Source organism: Alligator mississippiensis, chromosome 1, assembly GCF_030867095.1.
Source record: "Alligator mississippiensis isolate rAllMis1 chromosome 1, rAllMis1, whole genome shotgun sequence".
NCBI classification, from domain to species: domain Eukaryota; kingdom Metazoa; phylum Chordata; order Crocodylia; family Alligatoridae; genus Alligator; species Alligator mississippiensis.
Window position 1 is genome coordinate 49,438,708 of NC_081824.1, and position 15,930 is coordinate 49,454,637.

Sequence of the window (15,930 nt, forward strand, 5' to 3'; positions counted from 1 at the left end):
AATTCAAGAAGATTGCCGAAGTATATTTTGTAAGCCTTCTTGTTAAACTTCTATTTCTAATAGTCCTTCAATAACTTGTTTTGCTAAAATGTTCTTTGACATTTGGTGTTATATGTGCGCGCCGGGTCTGACCCCGGGTCGCTTTCGTCGCTCTGCACGCGGGCTGTGGCCAGCAGCCCGGGCAGGCCAGATCAGAGAGGGCGGGCGCCGAGCTAGAATTAGGCACAGACACGTAACGGTTGATTTTAAGATTATTTTACTTACACCGAGATGGTTGTGGTGTAGGCTGAGAACTTGCTTGAGTTGCGGTTACAACAGAAAACATGAACACACATGGAGGTTGCAAGGCTCCACGCAGACAGAACATGAACAATCACGTGGAGCTTGCCAGGCTCCACGCAGACAAACTCCGGATGTCCAGGACAAGCGCGCATTAAACTCATCGTTACGTCTTATAGTAGGCTCCGTTTGAAGACAGGAAGAGGTGGGCGGTGGATCAGGCCGCCAAACCCCTCTGAGCGACACACAGGGTTTCTATTACCCTGCCGCGCACACCCAGAGTCCCCACGAGATGGATGCGGGGTCCTCTTCGGCTTGGGCGGAAACTGCTCAAGCCTCTTATACGGCTAGCAGGCCAATCGCTAGCCGCCACGTGTGAATAATTTAGAACTAGCCAATTGCGGGGCATGAATTTGCATACGACGAGCGGGAACTCTTTGCACCGTGCATTTCTGTGTTGCAAAGGAAATGCACCCTGCAAAGATCGCTGCAAAGTGGCGGGAACACTCCCCTGCACGCGGGTTCTCTGCGCAGCAGAACTCCTCCGTGCAACAAAGTGGTAAACCCACGGGGATAATTCGAGTGCTGAAGCACACACACAAAAAAATCAGACCTTTGGGTCATGACATTATACAATGTAGTTAGGATGACCATATGTCCCGGTTTAGCTGGGACAATCCCAGATTTCAGAAATTGGTCCCAGCTGGCTGTTGAGAATTATGATGGACATCTTGGAAATGCAGGGACATGGGGCACAGTCTGGCCTGAGTTGGAGAGGTGCAGAGTGTCTTGCAGGTGGACAGGTAGGCACCCCTGCCTGCCTGGCATGCAGCCTCACCCCTGCTAACTTGTGAGAGCATGGTTGGGAGGAGGCCAGTGCCCTGGATTTCCAAGATGATGTCCTGGATTTCCAGGATTTCCATATTGTCAACCTAACCGTAGTCTAGTCTTAGACATGCCATATAAGCCAGGTAGGGTCTCTCACAGACAGATTCCCTTAAATATCCCTGCAGCTACTTACTAACATATAAGTACACTTAAGAGCATGTCAACTGACACAATTTATACTGAACAACCGTAAAAATGTGGTAAATTAACTTAGGGATGGCTAAATTTGTCTAACACATTACTAGATAGTTTACTTACCTTTCTTGCTATCTTCATTCCTTTGGTTTTTTTGAATTCCCAATACCAGTCATTCCCAAAAGATGTGCCATGGCACACTAATGTGTCATGAAAGTGGCAGGAGTGTATCATGAAAAAATGAATGGGATGGGGGCAGACGGTCTGCGTGGCGGTATGGGGCCTACCAACCTTATCCAACCTGTAAATTGGTGAATGAAGTGTACCATCCATTTTAATCCGGAAAAAGAGTATATGACTCAGGTATCAAAAGTTTGGGAAATGCTACTATATATCAATAGAGTTCCTCTGATGTACACTATTTGAAGGTAATTTGTGTCTGTTAATACTTAGACAAGTGTGGAAAAGATGTATAAAGAGTGCTAAGGTAAATTACAAGTTCTTAAGTGAGTCAGTGTAATCCAGGTCACAGGGTTTCTGACTAGTTTGATATCTCCAACTAATAATGTAAGTTTGAGTCTGCGGGTATGCACAGGTGTTACATTTAGATGAATCCAATTAGGGTTAGGTCAATCTAAATGCCAGATAGTGCAGATGCTCAGAGGGTTTAAAACACCTATGAAATGGTGTACATGACTTAAGTTAATTTACCACAATAGGTGCACTAACTTAAATTCAAATCTGGTTAATTCAGTGTAGGAAAGGGTTAACCTGATCTCATGAATGCCTGTTTGTATATATTCACAACACAATCCTGGGGCTAGGAATCCCAGCAACATACCCCAGGCCTAAAGCTGCATTATTCCCACCACCTGACCCTGACTGGGTTCTTTTTAGCTCCCCAACCTTCCCCAGACTAGGCAACACCCAACCCCACTGTGGAATCACTGCCCCCCCCCCCCCCCCCCATTCTGGCCACCTCCCTACCCAAGTTTCTTACACCAGTGTCCCTGTGCTGTTCCCAGGAGTGGCAAGTGGCTGTATGCAGTGTGAGAATGCAACTTTCTCTAAGAGAAAGTAATTTTCAAGCATTTTGGAAGATAGTACTTCTTTTGATCTGCCATGTAGGAGGCCCCATCATCAAATCCTTCAGAAATTATCTTTTTTTTTAAAAAAAAGAAAAAATATCTTTTACAACAGCTGATTTCCCTTTTTCCAATTTCTGCACTGTAAACTCAATTTAAAGTAAAGATATTATTTAATGTTTCAAAAAGCAGTAGTTTTAAATAGTGCTTTATTGTAATTTTATTTTAAATCTAAACATATTTTCTTTTTCTAATTTCTTCCTGGAATATATAAAAATAACTGATTTAAATAATAAAATATTTAAGTTACGCAACAATCCTTTTCACTGATGAACAAATACAATTATACAAGTCCTAATTCTTTATGATGTTGGTTTCAGTTTTCTTGCATTGTTTTGGCAAGAGCAAAACCCAGCATGGAATCATAAAATAAGAATTTGTTTGTTACAAATTTAATCTGTAGAACATTGTTTTTATTAATGTCATTATGCCATAAGACTTGTTATATCATAACTACAAAAATGAGCCTATGTAGCTCAGTGTATGTTTTCTCTTTGTATATATAAAATAATAATTTATTTAGTTTATTCAGAACTGTGTAAGCACTTCTGTATATATTCCTAATTTACTTTTTTCAGAGTAAACTCCAATTAAATTTATTTCTCAAAGATAAATACATGGAGCTAATTTCCAAATATGGACTCTGGCTTTGTCATGGATAATTTTGTACACACATATAAATGTGCCCATAGTTTAACAGATTTATGGATAGATACTTTTTTTTTAGTGCATAGTGTTTGTAAGTATAAATGAGTAGGTATAAGCCATATGCATTTCCCACTAAAATCAAGCAAATCTCCTAATAAATTCAAACAGAACAGGACTTCCACTATTCAAAAGCCTTGGTAAATGTCCATAATTAATTTGTGGACAGTTATTTGCATGTTTCAAACTTGGTTTGAAAAATCAGACAGGTGTTTTTTTGATGAGGTGGTAAGATCCACTTGGCCAAAGTTTTCCATTATTGCTAATTGTCATTTTTTATGCTTTCAGCTTTATGTGGTCATTTGAAAAAACCAACCTCAGTATGGTTCAAGTTATCACAGGACAGCTCGTTGAATCTTTTGATGAAGAGTTTAGGACACTCTATGCTCGATCATCTGTTCCTAGTTCATTCACACCAGAATTAATTAGGATAAACAGTCGCAGGATACTCTGGAAGAATGACACATACCAGCATTCACTATCATCTTTAGCTTCAGTTTCTAGCCAGAGAAACCCATTTGGTAGACAAGACAAAATTCACAATTTAGACCCAATTTACTTGAAAACTCGAGGAAGATATGCAGTTAATGAAATAGATAAATATGGTTTGAGAAATAAAACCTACAATAAGCTACCCTTTCATTCAGGTATGAATATGCAAAATCAAATCAACCAGTGTCAACCCACTGAAAGAATTGAGCACTGGAAGAGACATAGTTATGCTGGAGAGAAACCAGAAAGGACTCCTTATTTTCTGCTCAACAGAGCAATGAATTGGGTTAATAATCCACCAAATACTTGGAATATGCCACCTGATAACCTTAGTATAGTGTCTTCATTACGAGAAGGCTATACAAATAGCCACAATGCACCCCAACAAAGTTTTGCTGACCATTTTGCCCGACCAAAGATTAATCTTGTAGAAAGAAATTCAATCATACGGAGGTCTTTCAACGGAACAGATCATCAGATCCGCCATTTGCAACAGAGAATGCCTACCCTTGAACACACTACAAAGTCTTTTCTACGTAACTGGCGAATCGAGTCATACTTAAATGATCAATTAGATTACTCAGCAGCTTCTAATGGATCAGCAGTGGGAGACCGGTATAATGGTTATGATGCAGCTGAAAATATTAAAGCTCATGCCCTTTATTCTCACTCTCGTCTGAGGTCATCATTGGTATTTAAGCCAACTTTGCCAGAACAGCAGGAAGTAAGCAGCTGTGCAAGTTCTTCAAATTCAACTATAATTGATTCAGAGGGAAGTGAAACACCTAAAGCAGTATCCAACCATGCCCCAAGTCTGAAAAATGTGATTGACAAAAGCTCACCAAAACTCAGCACAGAAGTCCCACCTCAACCAGATGCAGCAAAAAGCCATGGAATGCAGACTGTAGAAGACCAAAAACCTAGTTTAAACCCAAACATTAGTAAGAACTCATCAGCATTCTTGTACACAACCCTGTATGCAGATAAACAAGCTGAAAACATGAAGAACCAACAAAATGAAAATATATTAAAAAGGCGAAGTTTCCCTATGTTTGACAACTCAAAATTCACGCTGGATCCAGGTGTCAAAAAACAGGAATGTAGCTATGTATATAGCACACTGACTAGGCATAGAATTAAACAACCAGTCAATATGAAGCCTCCTGAGGACACACTTAAAAGTTCCAAAAGCTTACACAATGTGACCAACCATGTACCACCTGAAGATAAAAACATCAAAGGAGAATCAAAGAGCCCCACTACTGCCAAGGCAATTTCTATGGCTGCTCTTGCTGAAGCTAGCAAAGAGGAGTCTAGCAAAGATTGCACTTCAAAGAAAGAAAATAAAAATTCCCCGAGTTTCCTGAAAAAGGGATCCCAGAAACTGAAATCATTTCTCAATCTCACACCAGACAAGAAAGAAAATTTGTCAAAAAACAAAGCTCCTGCTTTTTACAGAATGTGTAGCAGTTCTGATACTCTGACTTCTGAAGGTGAAGAGAATCAAAAGCCAAAAATGTCTGAGACTAAAACTGATACTTTCCCAAGAAGAAAAAGGACTACATCTTCAAATTCACAAGGAAGCTTGCATAAAAGTAAAGAAGATGTTACTGCAAACCTTTCAAAGTCTCCTAAGTCACCAAAGTCACCAACACCTCTACCTGATGAAAGCAATAAAAAGTGTCCTCCTCTGTGCCCCAAAGAAAATAAGTTCATAGAAACTGCAGGAGATGCATCTGCTCCTAGATTTAATACTGAGCAGATCCAGTACCAAGATGTGAAAGAAATGATAACAAATGCTACCCATGAAACTGCACCTATTTCAACCCCTTCACAAAGAGTAAATACAGTGATTCCTCAGCTTACAATTGCAAAACAGAAAGAGGAGTTATTAAGATCTCATTTGAATGACAGACGTGTTTATAGTCGCTATGAGCAATTCTGTAAAGTGGAAAGATCTGGTCAACTTTCAGAAAACACAACAAATAGCAGTTCATATCCCTCAGAAATGAAAAACAAACCCTTAGAGAACAACCGTGCCAGGGGTAATCAGATGGTTAATTACAACTCAGCTGCATACCATCCATTACAGCCTAATGAAAACAAGCTCCGAGGATTTATGCAAAAGTTTGGGAATTTACTACATAAAAACAAATGACCTAAATGGACTGAGGATTATTTGTAAAATAGCCAGGGCAGCAAGGTTGTAAATACTTAACTGGAATTGATCAATGAGCAACTTTTGTACTTGGGTTTCTGCACGTGTTAGAACATTGTAATTAATGTATATGTTTTTACATGATGAAACAAGAATTACTACACTTAAGTCATTACAGATAATATGTATCTACAGTCAATTTTAAAGGAGATATTTATAGCACAAATACTGTAAGATTATTTTGAAATACTTTCCGTTGTACAGAAAGTATGTAATAATATGTTGTAAGAAAGTTTGAAAAGGATGCAGGATTATTTTTAAACTTCAGCCAATAATGTTTTCAAAATATGTCTTTTAAAATTAGGGTGGTCCTGAGATAAATGGCCTGCTGTGTATTTTCAGCATGTATGTGCTCTTGTCAATCCATTACATGTTACTTAGCCTTTTAAACTAATTTAGAAAAGCCTCTTACAGGCTATTTCTTGTCACCAATTTTTCCCATAGACAATATGGAAATGTTAGGACAACAGTGGAAAACCTTACTTAATGTAGCAAATATTGTATTTAATATTGAATTTGTATATTATTATTACCACAAATATCAAAATTTACTTTACCCAGGATATGATGTACCCACTTATATTTTTAAACTATTATGACTGTGTGACTATAGTGTCAGCTGTTTAAAAAACATTGATATATCAGGATTCCTTGAAAATAGTGACAGTTGAAATTTCACCTGAACTATATAATTAACTTTATACTACACTTGCCAATATTGTGTCTTTAGAAACATTTTTGCTGCATTTTAAATTTGCTGCTTTAAACAAGAAAACTAGTCTATGAATTTCTCAGGTAAGTATTTAAGAAAGTTCTGGATGAAATAATTCTACGTAAGCATTGCTAGATGTATTTGTGATTTGAACTTCAGTAATATGGTTAAAAAAATTGTAGACATCTCTATTCACAAATGGGATTTAGGCTCAGCGTTTTAGTGTTCATTTTTGGGGATTCTTGCCACTTTGTAAAATTCACAACTCAAAGTTGAGGTGCCTAGGCTCCTAATACAATAATTGAGAGAGTAGGACAAATAAGGAAAGAATTCACAAAACTCAGCACACCAAGTGAGAAGTTGTCTAAACTACCCAACAGAGAAGGTTGCAGCTTACAAATTGACTCTCAAGGGGATGGTGAGTGCTTAAGGGTACAGACAGAAGTTCAGCTCCTAGCTGTAACTGAGAACACTTTGCAGAAAGCATTCTGAGTTACAACGATCCTCCAGACAAAACAGAAGTTCATAGTTAGTTGCAGAGGGGAGGGGAATCTAACTGCGCGCTGGGACCCTGCAGTCAGTTTCCCCTAGCAATGGCCATCCTGTCCCAGTTTCAGAATGGGAGGGAGGAAAGGGAGCAGAGGAAGCTCATTCTAGGGGATCCCCAGCCAGTGCTGGAGCGTGGGGTGGGTAAATGGCAGCCCCCTCCATGTTGGGGGGGCTCCAATATACCTGTTCAACCCTCCAGCAGGGGCTGAAAACCCCCAGACCAAACTCCCTGCATTTGTTTCCCCCCTCCCATTGTGAAAACAGCTTGAGGATGGCGGGTGGCATAGACAGAAGTTACAGAAGACACTGTGTTTGAAAACTCTTCATCTGACACCTCATGCAACAAGGAGCCAGATTTTCACCCAATCAGCCATTTTTTAAGCTGTCTGCAGTTGTGTACTTGTATTTCATCATGGCTATAAACTGCTTTCTGTGTCCAGATTGGGCAGAAATTGCCACTCTGTCTGCGCCCTAAGTGCATTTATAGACATGGTCCAGGAGATGGGGGAGGGCAGGCACTTTAATTAGTGCAGCTCCGAAAGCCATGCTGTTTAAAGTGCCCAGATCATCACATGTATCAGCGTCACAGCACTGAAAAATGGCTGTGGGGTGCTTTGAACCAAAGTTTGTCAAACAAGCTTCCGTTTAAAGCACTGTGCTGTCATTTTTCAGCACGAGGACACTGATAAACATGACACTAGAGTCTGCTGGAGTGTGGTAATTACTACGCTCCATCAGACTTGATTAATCAAATCTGCTCCAATACATAGTGCATTGGAGAAACTGCCCTGCACATGTATAGAAGCCCTAAGTGCTTATCCATTTTGCATTAAAAAGCCTTTGCTAAAATTCATGCAGTGTATTCAGAGCTAGAATCTAAGTCAAACTTTCTGAGGTTATACTCCCTCTTCTTTGCTCTTCCTCTGGCCATATGTATCTTGAATTCTTGGCTTCACAGTGGCACATCTTCAGCAGAAGGCGTGGAGAGGCCTTTGTTTCCACTGCACCTTGCCTCCAGCCTGGTGGTTTGGGCACTCTCCCTGGAGGTGTGAGATGTGTGTTTTGACCCTATCAGCATAAGGAGGGAAATTAACTCAAATTTCCTACTTCCAAGTTGACTGTTTAACACCTAGGCTTTTTATATATAATATAGCTGGGCCATTTTTGAAGAAAAGTGACTGTGGTTGCTGTGTTTTGTGCTGAAGTAAATGCTGTCAGTAGGCACATCTACACTGAAATTACTGTGCAGTACAGGCACATGTCTACATGTGCATGCCCGTATTGCACAGTAAGTATGGTGACTTATGCCAGCTTGAATATAAATTTGATACCTGCATCATGCAGGTATAACATTTATGCCTGATTAGTTGTAGCAAAGTAATACACATGTAGATGCCTTACTGTTCAGTAACACTGTGTGTGTGGACTGACTTGACGCTAACCTTACTCCCAAGTCAGTCCACACATAGCATTAATGTGCTTTAATGCTTGCATGTGTAGACGCTGGCCTGTTCCCACTTACTGTGCAGTAATTTACTGTGTAGTAAATTTAAGACCACATAAATGTATGTGTAGACATGCCCAGTGTGTATTAGCCATGTCCATGGCACAACTGCCAGGTGACAGGCACAGGAATATTCATTTGTGAATTCCAAGACTACCTAGGTATGAGAATGGCAGGAAGACATTCAGTTCTGCCAAAAATGAGGTCACACCCCTCTCTGTGTAGTAGCACAACTTTTGGTGCTTGGAAGCTTTACTAATAAAAACTTAGGTCCATGTGAAATGAGGCACTGGTCTTAGACTTAGGCACGTGAGTGATCCTGTCTTTTAATATTCACATCCCTTTATTAATGTCTATGTTTGAACCAGTTGTTGAGATGAGAGCAGGATTATTTTCTTGATTCCATTTCATTCTCATCAGGAGAAATTTTTAACAAGACTAGTGTAGTGGTGTACAGAGTAACAGCCTTCCAAACAGCAGTGCTAATAACTAATTCCATTTTCAAAAATGCAGCAACTTTATTACCACTATTGCTTTGACAGAGAGGTCATGACTGAGCTCATTGATCAAAGCTTTATCTTCCTGACACAAAACAAGTAGGACCTCTGTCACTGTAGTATCCATGTACCATAAGTCACATCAGTTATTCTTGATTTATATCAGCATAAATCATACAAGAATCTAACCAGGAAGATACATTTTTGGTCAGTCCATTTTAGTTAAGGATTATTCAGAGAATAGTTTCCTTTCCTTAGGAGGCAACTTTCCTTCCTAGATAGGAAACCAGTGTCTTGGGCAGCTAAATTTTGTCTTTATGATTCGTCTTCCATCTCCTGTATTGTTCTTCTTCATAGTGAAGTCAGCTCTATCACTTATACAGCAGTTAAACTTTAGGGGGTGTTATAACAGGATGTAAGGATTGAGGATGTTCAGGGTTTAATCCCAGAGATCATTGAAAGTCTTTCCATTAGGCTTTGGGTCAGGCCCTATGTTCCTCTACAATTTAATATGGTGATGATTATTTAGGAGTTGACTGAGTATTACTGGTAATTTTGAAATGTAAAGGAGATGTAACCCAAAGGTTACATCTCCTGCCTGGCTGATTTCTATATTTTCAGAGGCAACAGATGGGGACATGAAGTCAGAATGATGAAGTAAAAACATCACTGGTTGATGTGTAAGGCATTACCTCATCCTACTCCTCAAAAGTTCCCATAAGGATCTTTGAAGGCCCTGGCATCATCCTTTTTTTTTTTTTTTTTTTAATCTATTTTGTTCATCTGCTTGGTCAGAAGCCTATTTGTTCTGCCAAAACCCTCCCACCTTGAATCTGGGGGGAGTCTTTGTATTGTGATGTAATAAGCCTCATTTAGAACTCGGTCCTGTTCTCCTTCAAATGACAGAATCAGGCCTTTAATTAAACACAATAAAAAAAACCTCAGGGAACAGTGTGCACATCTACATGAGACACATTAATGAGCATTAGCCTAATTTAATGCACATTAAGAGGACACATCTACATGTGTGTGCCTTTAATGCACATTTAAAATGCTGAAATTAGTCTAACTGCACCTAAATTTGATACCTGCAAATGCAGGTATCAAATTTAGGCATGATTAGTTAAAGCACATTAACACACATGTAGATGCGACCAACACTAACTTTAACACTGGGTCTGCCCAGCTACTAGGGGCACATGGCAGGGACTTGGCACTACCTTTAGTGCCCAGTGCACTAACTTCGGTGCCAAATCCCTGCACATGTAGACACCTGGCAAAAAATGTTAATGTGCATTACCCCAGTATTAAGTAAAATAATGCATAATAGCAATAATATTACATATTGGAGATGGTATGTTTATAGCTAGTAGAAACTAAAGCTCTTCTGTCTTGATCATATGTTGGTGCTATCTTTATGTCCTTCTATGCAAAAAGTTCTCTATTCCTCTTTAGTTGTGGTACTAGAAGAGCACATAAGCTTTACTAAAACTGGTGCTAATTTGCTCTTTGTAATATGAGCTGCCATGGAGAAGACATCAAATTTGGTTCTCTCAACACAAAAAATGCCTCCTCAGGATATTAGAGGTCTAGTCAGTTAGGACTTCCCTAGAGAGCAGCACTATTATTTGACATTGTTTCTGCTGTAAGTAGTCATTTATAATTGGGAGAAAAAGTTGTTTAGGACTCTTCAGAAACACACACAAGCTCCCGAGTTGGTAGAAATCAGGTGTGTAGGCTCTGGAAAGTCAGTCATTACACTTTTCTTGCCCTAGACAGCTTTGCAGCATACCTCCAGGAAATACTCATATTTTCATTTTGGGGTTTCCATTTTAAGTGCCAGAAGTGGCAGTTCTTTTTGTACACACTTGCAGAGAATCTTAGGGTATTGTTTTTATGCATTTGGGGAAATATTTTACTTTTTTCTACTATTATAAGCAGATTTATTAACTAGTGATAGCACTGTACTCAAAAAAATGCCAGTCTTGGATGCTTAGCAGACCTTAGATGTTTGTCTTCTTATTGTATGTATATTGGATTTAGAACTGAAACATGATATAGATATCCCCTTTCAGGTTTAAATACAGTATATGTATGTATTCAATATAAGAGCCTGTTCATAATCCTTGAATGGTTCAAAAAAGGTTTCATGCTAAAACTGATGTTTATCTACTCAGACTTCTCCAGTACCTTGCATTATAACCTGAACCAATACCAGCTGAAGTGAATGAGAAAGGCTACCTTTGACTTTAATGGAAATAGGTTCAGACATTTATTGACTTGACATCAGTGTTTTAGAACAGGGATGGACTTCACCAAGGTTGATCTGCCATGGGGGTCTGTGATACCAGGGACTTACCACTCTGCATCTGCCTCTGGAACACCCCCTGTGTAGGAACATTAACACAAGATGAGCATTCATAATATTTTTAGCTCTAGATTACCTGCCTGGATGAAGAGAGAGAGAGCACTGCTTGTCCATTCTTACCAGAGGTGCCTTATTCACACATGGAGAAAATCCAAGCTTCCATGGTAAAAGGAGGCTTTGGATCAGGTCCTAGGAGAGAGAAAAGGAAGAGATGATTGGGGAAAGGGGATGTGCATAGACATAGGACAAATTTTTGAAGGAACAATACCACCTGTACTACAGTTTCATCATTACAAAGGTTTCCCTCTGTTTTTCCTTGTCCCAGGAACAAGCATATTGTTAGCAAAACGTTATGTTAGTGTGGCTGGGGTAGTAGTCAGGGATGATCTTACCTTGGGCTCAAGGCTAAACTTGATGACCTTATGAGGTCCCTTCCAGTCCTACTTTTGTATGATCCTATAAATATTTGATAGACCCATACCTTATTAGTTACTCCACACACACACACACACACACACACACACACACACACACACACCCTCCCTCCCTGTGTTCAAGTTTTGCAACTAATAACTACTGCTGAACGGTACAACCATTTAGCCCAATGGCTTGGGAGTTGTGGTACTCAGAAAAAAGAACATTTCATTTCCATCTTAACTAAAGCTGAATTAAAATTAGTGGATATAAAACAGTGGTTATGTGAAAGCTGATCAAAGTTTTGGAACATTAAAAACTGCAGGGGAGAGATGTGGGCAGAGTGAGGTGAGGTAACCAACATTACTTTAATAAATGCAAACTCTATATATAATAAGCATGCCATATATTTATTACATAAACACACCAGATTTATCATCATAATATTAATTGAAGAAATTGCTTCATTTAATCAATTTTGTAATAAACACATTTTACTACCAGTTTACAAAATGTTGTGGTTATTGTTTTAATTTAACTTGCCCTCCAAATTATTTCTTTTGTTACCGTCTCAAATGTGAATCCAGGATAGGAAGGAATTAAGAATTAACCTAAATCAAATATTCAAATTTAGACCAGCAGCAGGGTCAGGTTCTAATTCCAGAGGCTAAAATAATTTATTTTCCTTTGGATAAGAGAAAAGGCATAATTCATAATGGTAAGCATTGTCTTTTGCTAGCAGGAGCAAAGTGCTCTGGCCTTAAAATAATACCTTTTACAGAATAATTATATTGTATCACTATACAATTTTCTAAACTATTAAAGTTTTCTTAATGTGTTAGCACAGCGGTCTAGTTGATAAAAGGAGGTATAATGTAAAAAACCTGTTAAACCACGTCAAAATGAATTGCAAAATAAATCCTCTTAGTTCTATAAAAACTGTCATATATTTAGTGTGGTAATATGAATGTTTTCTTACCACTTGTGGGAACATCTGCATAATCTGCTTGTGCCATTGGAAATGTGAGTAAAACATTCAGATCAATAAAACAATTATACCAGCTGTAAATGGATTTTTCATATTCACTGTATTTCATGTTGGTTTGGTTCATCCCCTGGTTCATAAACGCACTTCAACTACAGTGACATGGTGGTAAATCAGGCCTTTTCAGCCAAGTTCTCTAACTTGTTTTACATATGTGCACATCTCATTCAGAGGGCTTTGAATTATACAAGTGGTGAAAAATTAGCCTCTATATTATATATACCATAATGCCAATCCATTCCATTCTACTTCCCTATTTTCAGGCACAGATTTCTCAAAGTCTTCTTTATGAGTTGAGATTTCTTACAGTTTTCTACACAAAGATACCAATTAGTTATAAGCCCAAATCTTTTCTTTTCAATCCCCAATAAAAAAAAAGGGTAAGGATTTACACATGATTTAGGGAATGTGTTCAGTTTGGGGGGTTTTTTCTTTTCTTTTCATTGGGGTATCTTAAAATGGATTAGACTTCCTTTAATTTCTGCTAGTATATAGCACTGATAAAATGTGAGCTTTCCCCATTTTGTATAAAATACTTTGAGAAATTAAGAAGTTGGGTTTGATTTTCTAGATGACCATGTAAATGAGAAGTAATTTGATTGAAGTCAGTGGATTTAAATTCTTTTGCCTGAAGTAAAGGCATAATAGGATAGCTCTGCACCATAGGCAGTGTCAGTGCACAGGGCATCAGCAATTGCTAGGCATTGGTGGTATAGCTGATCAGCAGCTGCAGCGGCTGCTACTTTTGCTCCCCTCTCCAGCCCCAGTCACTTGCCCCTCTTTAGTTATGCATCTGGCATAAAGAGTAAGAATTTTAAAAGTAAATCCCACTTCCAGAAATAAGTTAGGCCCAGATTTTAAAATTAATTTAGAGGCCTAACTCCAATACCACTCAATACCTAAAAATAGGGGCTCTAGGACTGAAATTTGTAAAAGTATTTTGGCATTGCTTCACTCAGTGTTACCTAGCCAAAGTGACTTAGCTAAAACCTATTTTTTTAATATTTTAGGCACTTAGAGCACAGACAGAAGTGACAGTTTTCACCCAATTTGATCACAGAAAGCAGTTTATAGCCAAACACAAGTGCACAGCTGCAGACAGCTTAAAAAATGGCTGATCAGGTGAAAATCTGACCCCTCATTGTATGAAGGGGTAGATGAAGACATTTCAAAACAGAGCTTCTGTAACTTCTATCTGTGCTGCCTCCCAGCCTTGAGCTATTTGCAGAATGGGAGGAGGGAAAGAGAGGGGAGGGAGTTTGGTCTGCGGTTTGTTCAGTCCCGGCTGGGGATGAGGTGGTATATTGGAGCGCCTCCCCACAAGGTTCAATTAACCCACCCCACCCTCCAGCACTGGCTGGGGAACCCCTAGAATGAGCTCCCTCTGCTCCCTTTCCTCCCTCCCATTCTGAAAGTGGGACAGGCTGGAAGAGAAAAGGGGCCATTGCTAGGGGAAACCAGCTGTAGGGTCCTAGCCAGCAGCTAGATTCCCTTCCCCACTGGAACCAACAGTGAACTTCTGTTTTGTCCGGGGGATTGTTATAACTCAGAATGCTTCCTGCAAATCATTCTTTTACAGTGGGGAGCTGCATTTCTGTCTGCACCTTTAATATCCTTAATATGTTTGAAAGCCAAAACAACTTAGGCCCCTAAAGGCCTAAATCAATGTGAATGATGGGACTTGGGCTCCTAAATCTACTGAAACTTTGAAAAGTTTTACTCAAACATTCCAAAAGGAGAATCTAAATTGAAAATCCCTCCAAAGAGTCCCTGGACTTCACATTTCTCTCCACTCCTATATATTCCACAAGTTGAATGTTGAAATATATCATTTCAAATTCAAATATTTTTCAAGAAAAAACTGTTTTCTAGTCAAATTACATATGTTTGCCAACTGGTGCTGCTTCCTTACTCAGGTACAGTTGAGAAAATTTATGTCAGGTCTCTTTTAAGTACAGGTCAGTTCAGCACAGGTTAGGAAGAAGTATTTCCATCAGAGTATTCTGTTAAAATACTGGCAGAACATACTACAGCATCCTATTTCCCTACATATATACTAGATGCAAATCACCAAGTAATCACATATGTGAACAGAGCACATTTGAATGTGGCCTTGGATTCTCCTCTGTACCTTTGCTCTCAGTGGGGCAGAAACTTCCATCCATTTTATTTAATCACTGCTAAATTCAAAGTACAGTGGGTCTCCCTGCAATTTACCATATGACAGCACATCATTGAGTCTTTATGGAGCATCCCTGAATTCTGTGGTGAATCCTCCAGAACTGACAATCCACCTGTTAACAGTGAATTGCAGGACTGAAGATTTATTAAATCATTTTAATGTAAAATATCAAGAATCAAACATGGTTATCAATGAAGTCACTTATGTCCAACTTCTGTGCTTAATGCTAGGGCGTCATATCCTTCTGCTCCTACAATATCTCCAGTTTTGTTTTGCTTTATTTTAATTCTACCTTGACACTGATGACAGCCTTCATATTCTTTTTCTTTCCTTCTTCCACCTCCACCTTTGCACTAAATTTCTTTCTGGCCCTTTATATAAAATGCCTTTTCAAAATTGGTTTGCCTCACATGCAGCCTCTCCCCATTTAACTGCTTCAAAAGCCATACCTCTGTCAGGTTGCTTACAAAGACTGGCTTCACATGCTTCTCTGTGCATGAGTGTGCACTCCTACAGAATGTCTAATGAGGAATCAATTTGGAATCCTAAATATGTTCTAGTTGCTTTAGAGAAGCAAGCAGGAAACAGTCTCCTTCCCTGTAGAACTTGTGATCTAAATTTAGACTTAACAAGGGAAGAAAATGAACAAGAGGAGAGGAAAGAAATAGATAGAGACAAGGTTAATAAAATAAAATCAGGTAGTTACTTGGTTATGGTATGTACCACATCCCAATGGTTATTTGTGCACATGTGTTTACATGTACATGTATATGCGCACACAGTATTTGTGTCCCCAT

General features: G+C 39.0%; 1 protein-coding gene across 2 annotated transcripts in view; it reads left to right on the forward strand.

The window, feature by feature from the left end:
• The window catches only part of FAM83B (family with sequence similarity 83 member B), a 100,710-nt gene extending 87,735 nt beyond the window's left edge, over nucleotides 1–12,975 (forward strand). For both annotated transcript variants that reach the window (XM_019497082.2, XM_006262421.3), the window contains exon 5: nucleotides 3,441–12,975. In XM_019497082.2, coding sequence (XP_019352627.1) covers nucleotides 3,441–5,802 — 2,362 coding nt within the window. In that variant the 3' untranslated portion in view covers nucleotides 5,803–12,975. The remainder of the gene's footprint in view (nucleotides 1–3,440) is intronic.
• Nucleotides 12,976–15,930: the final 2,955 nt, after the last annotated feature.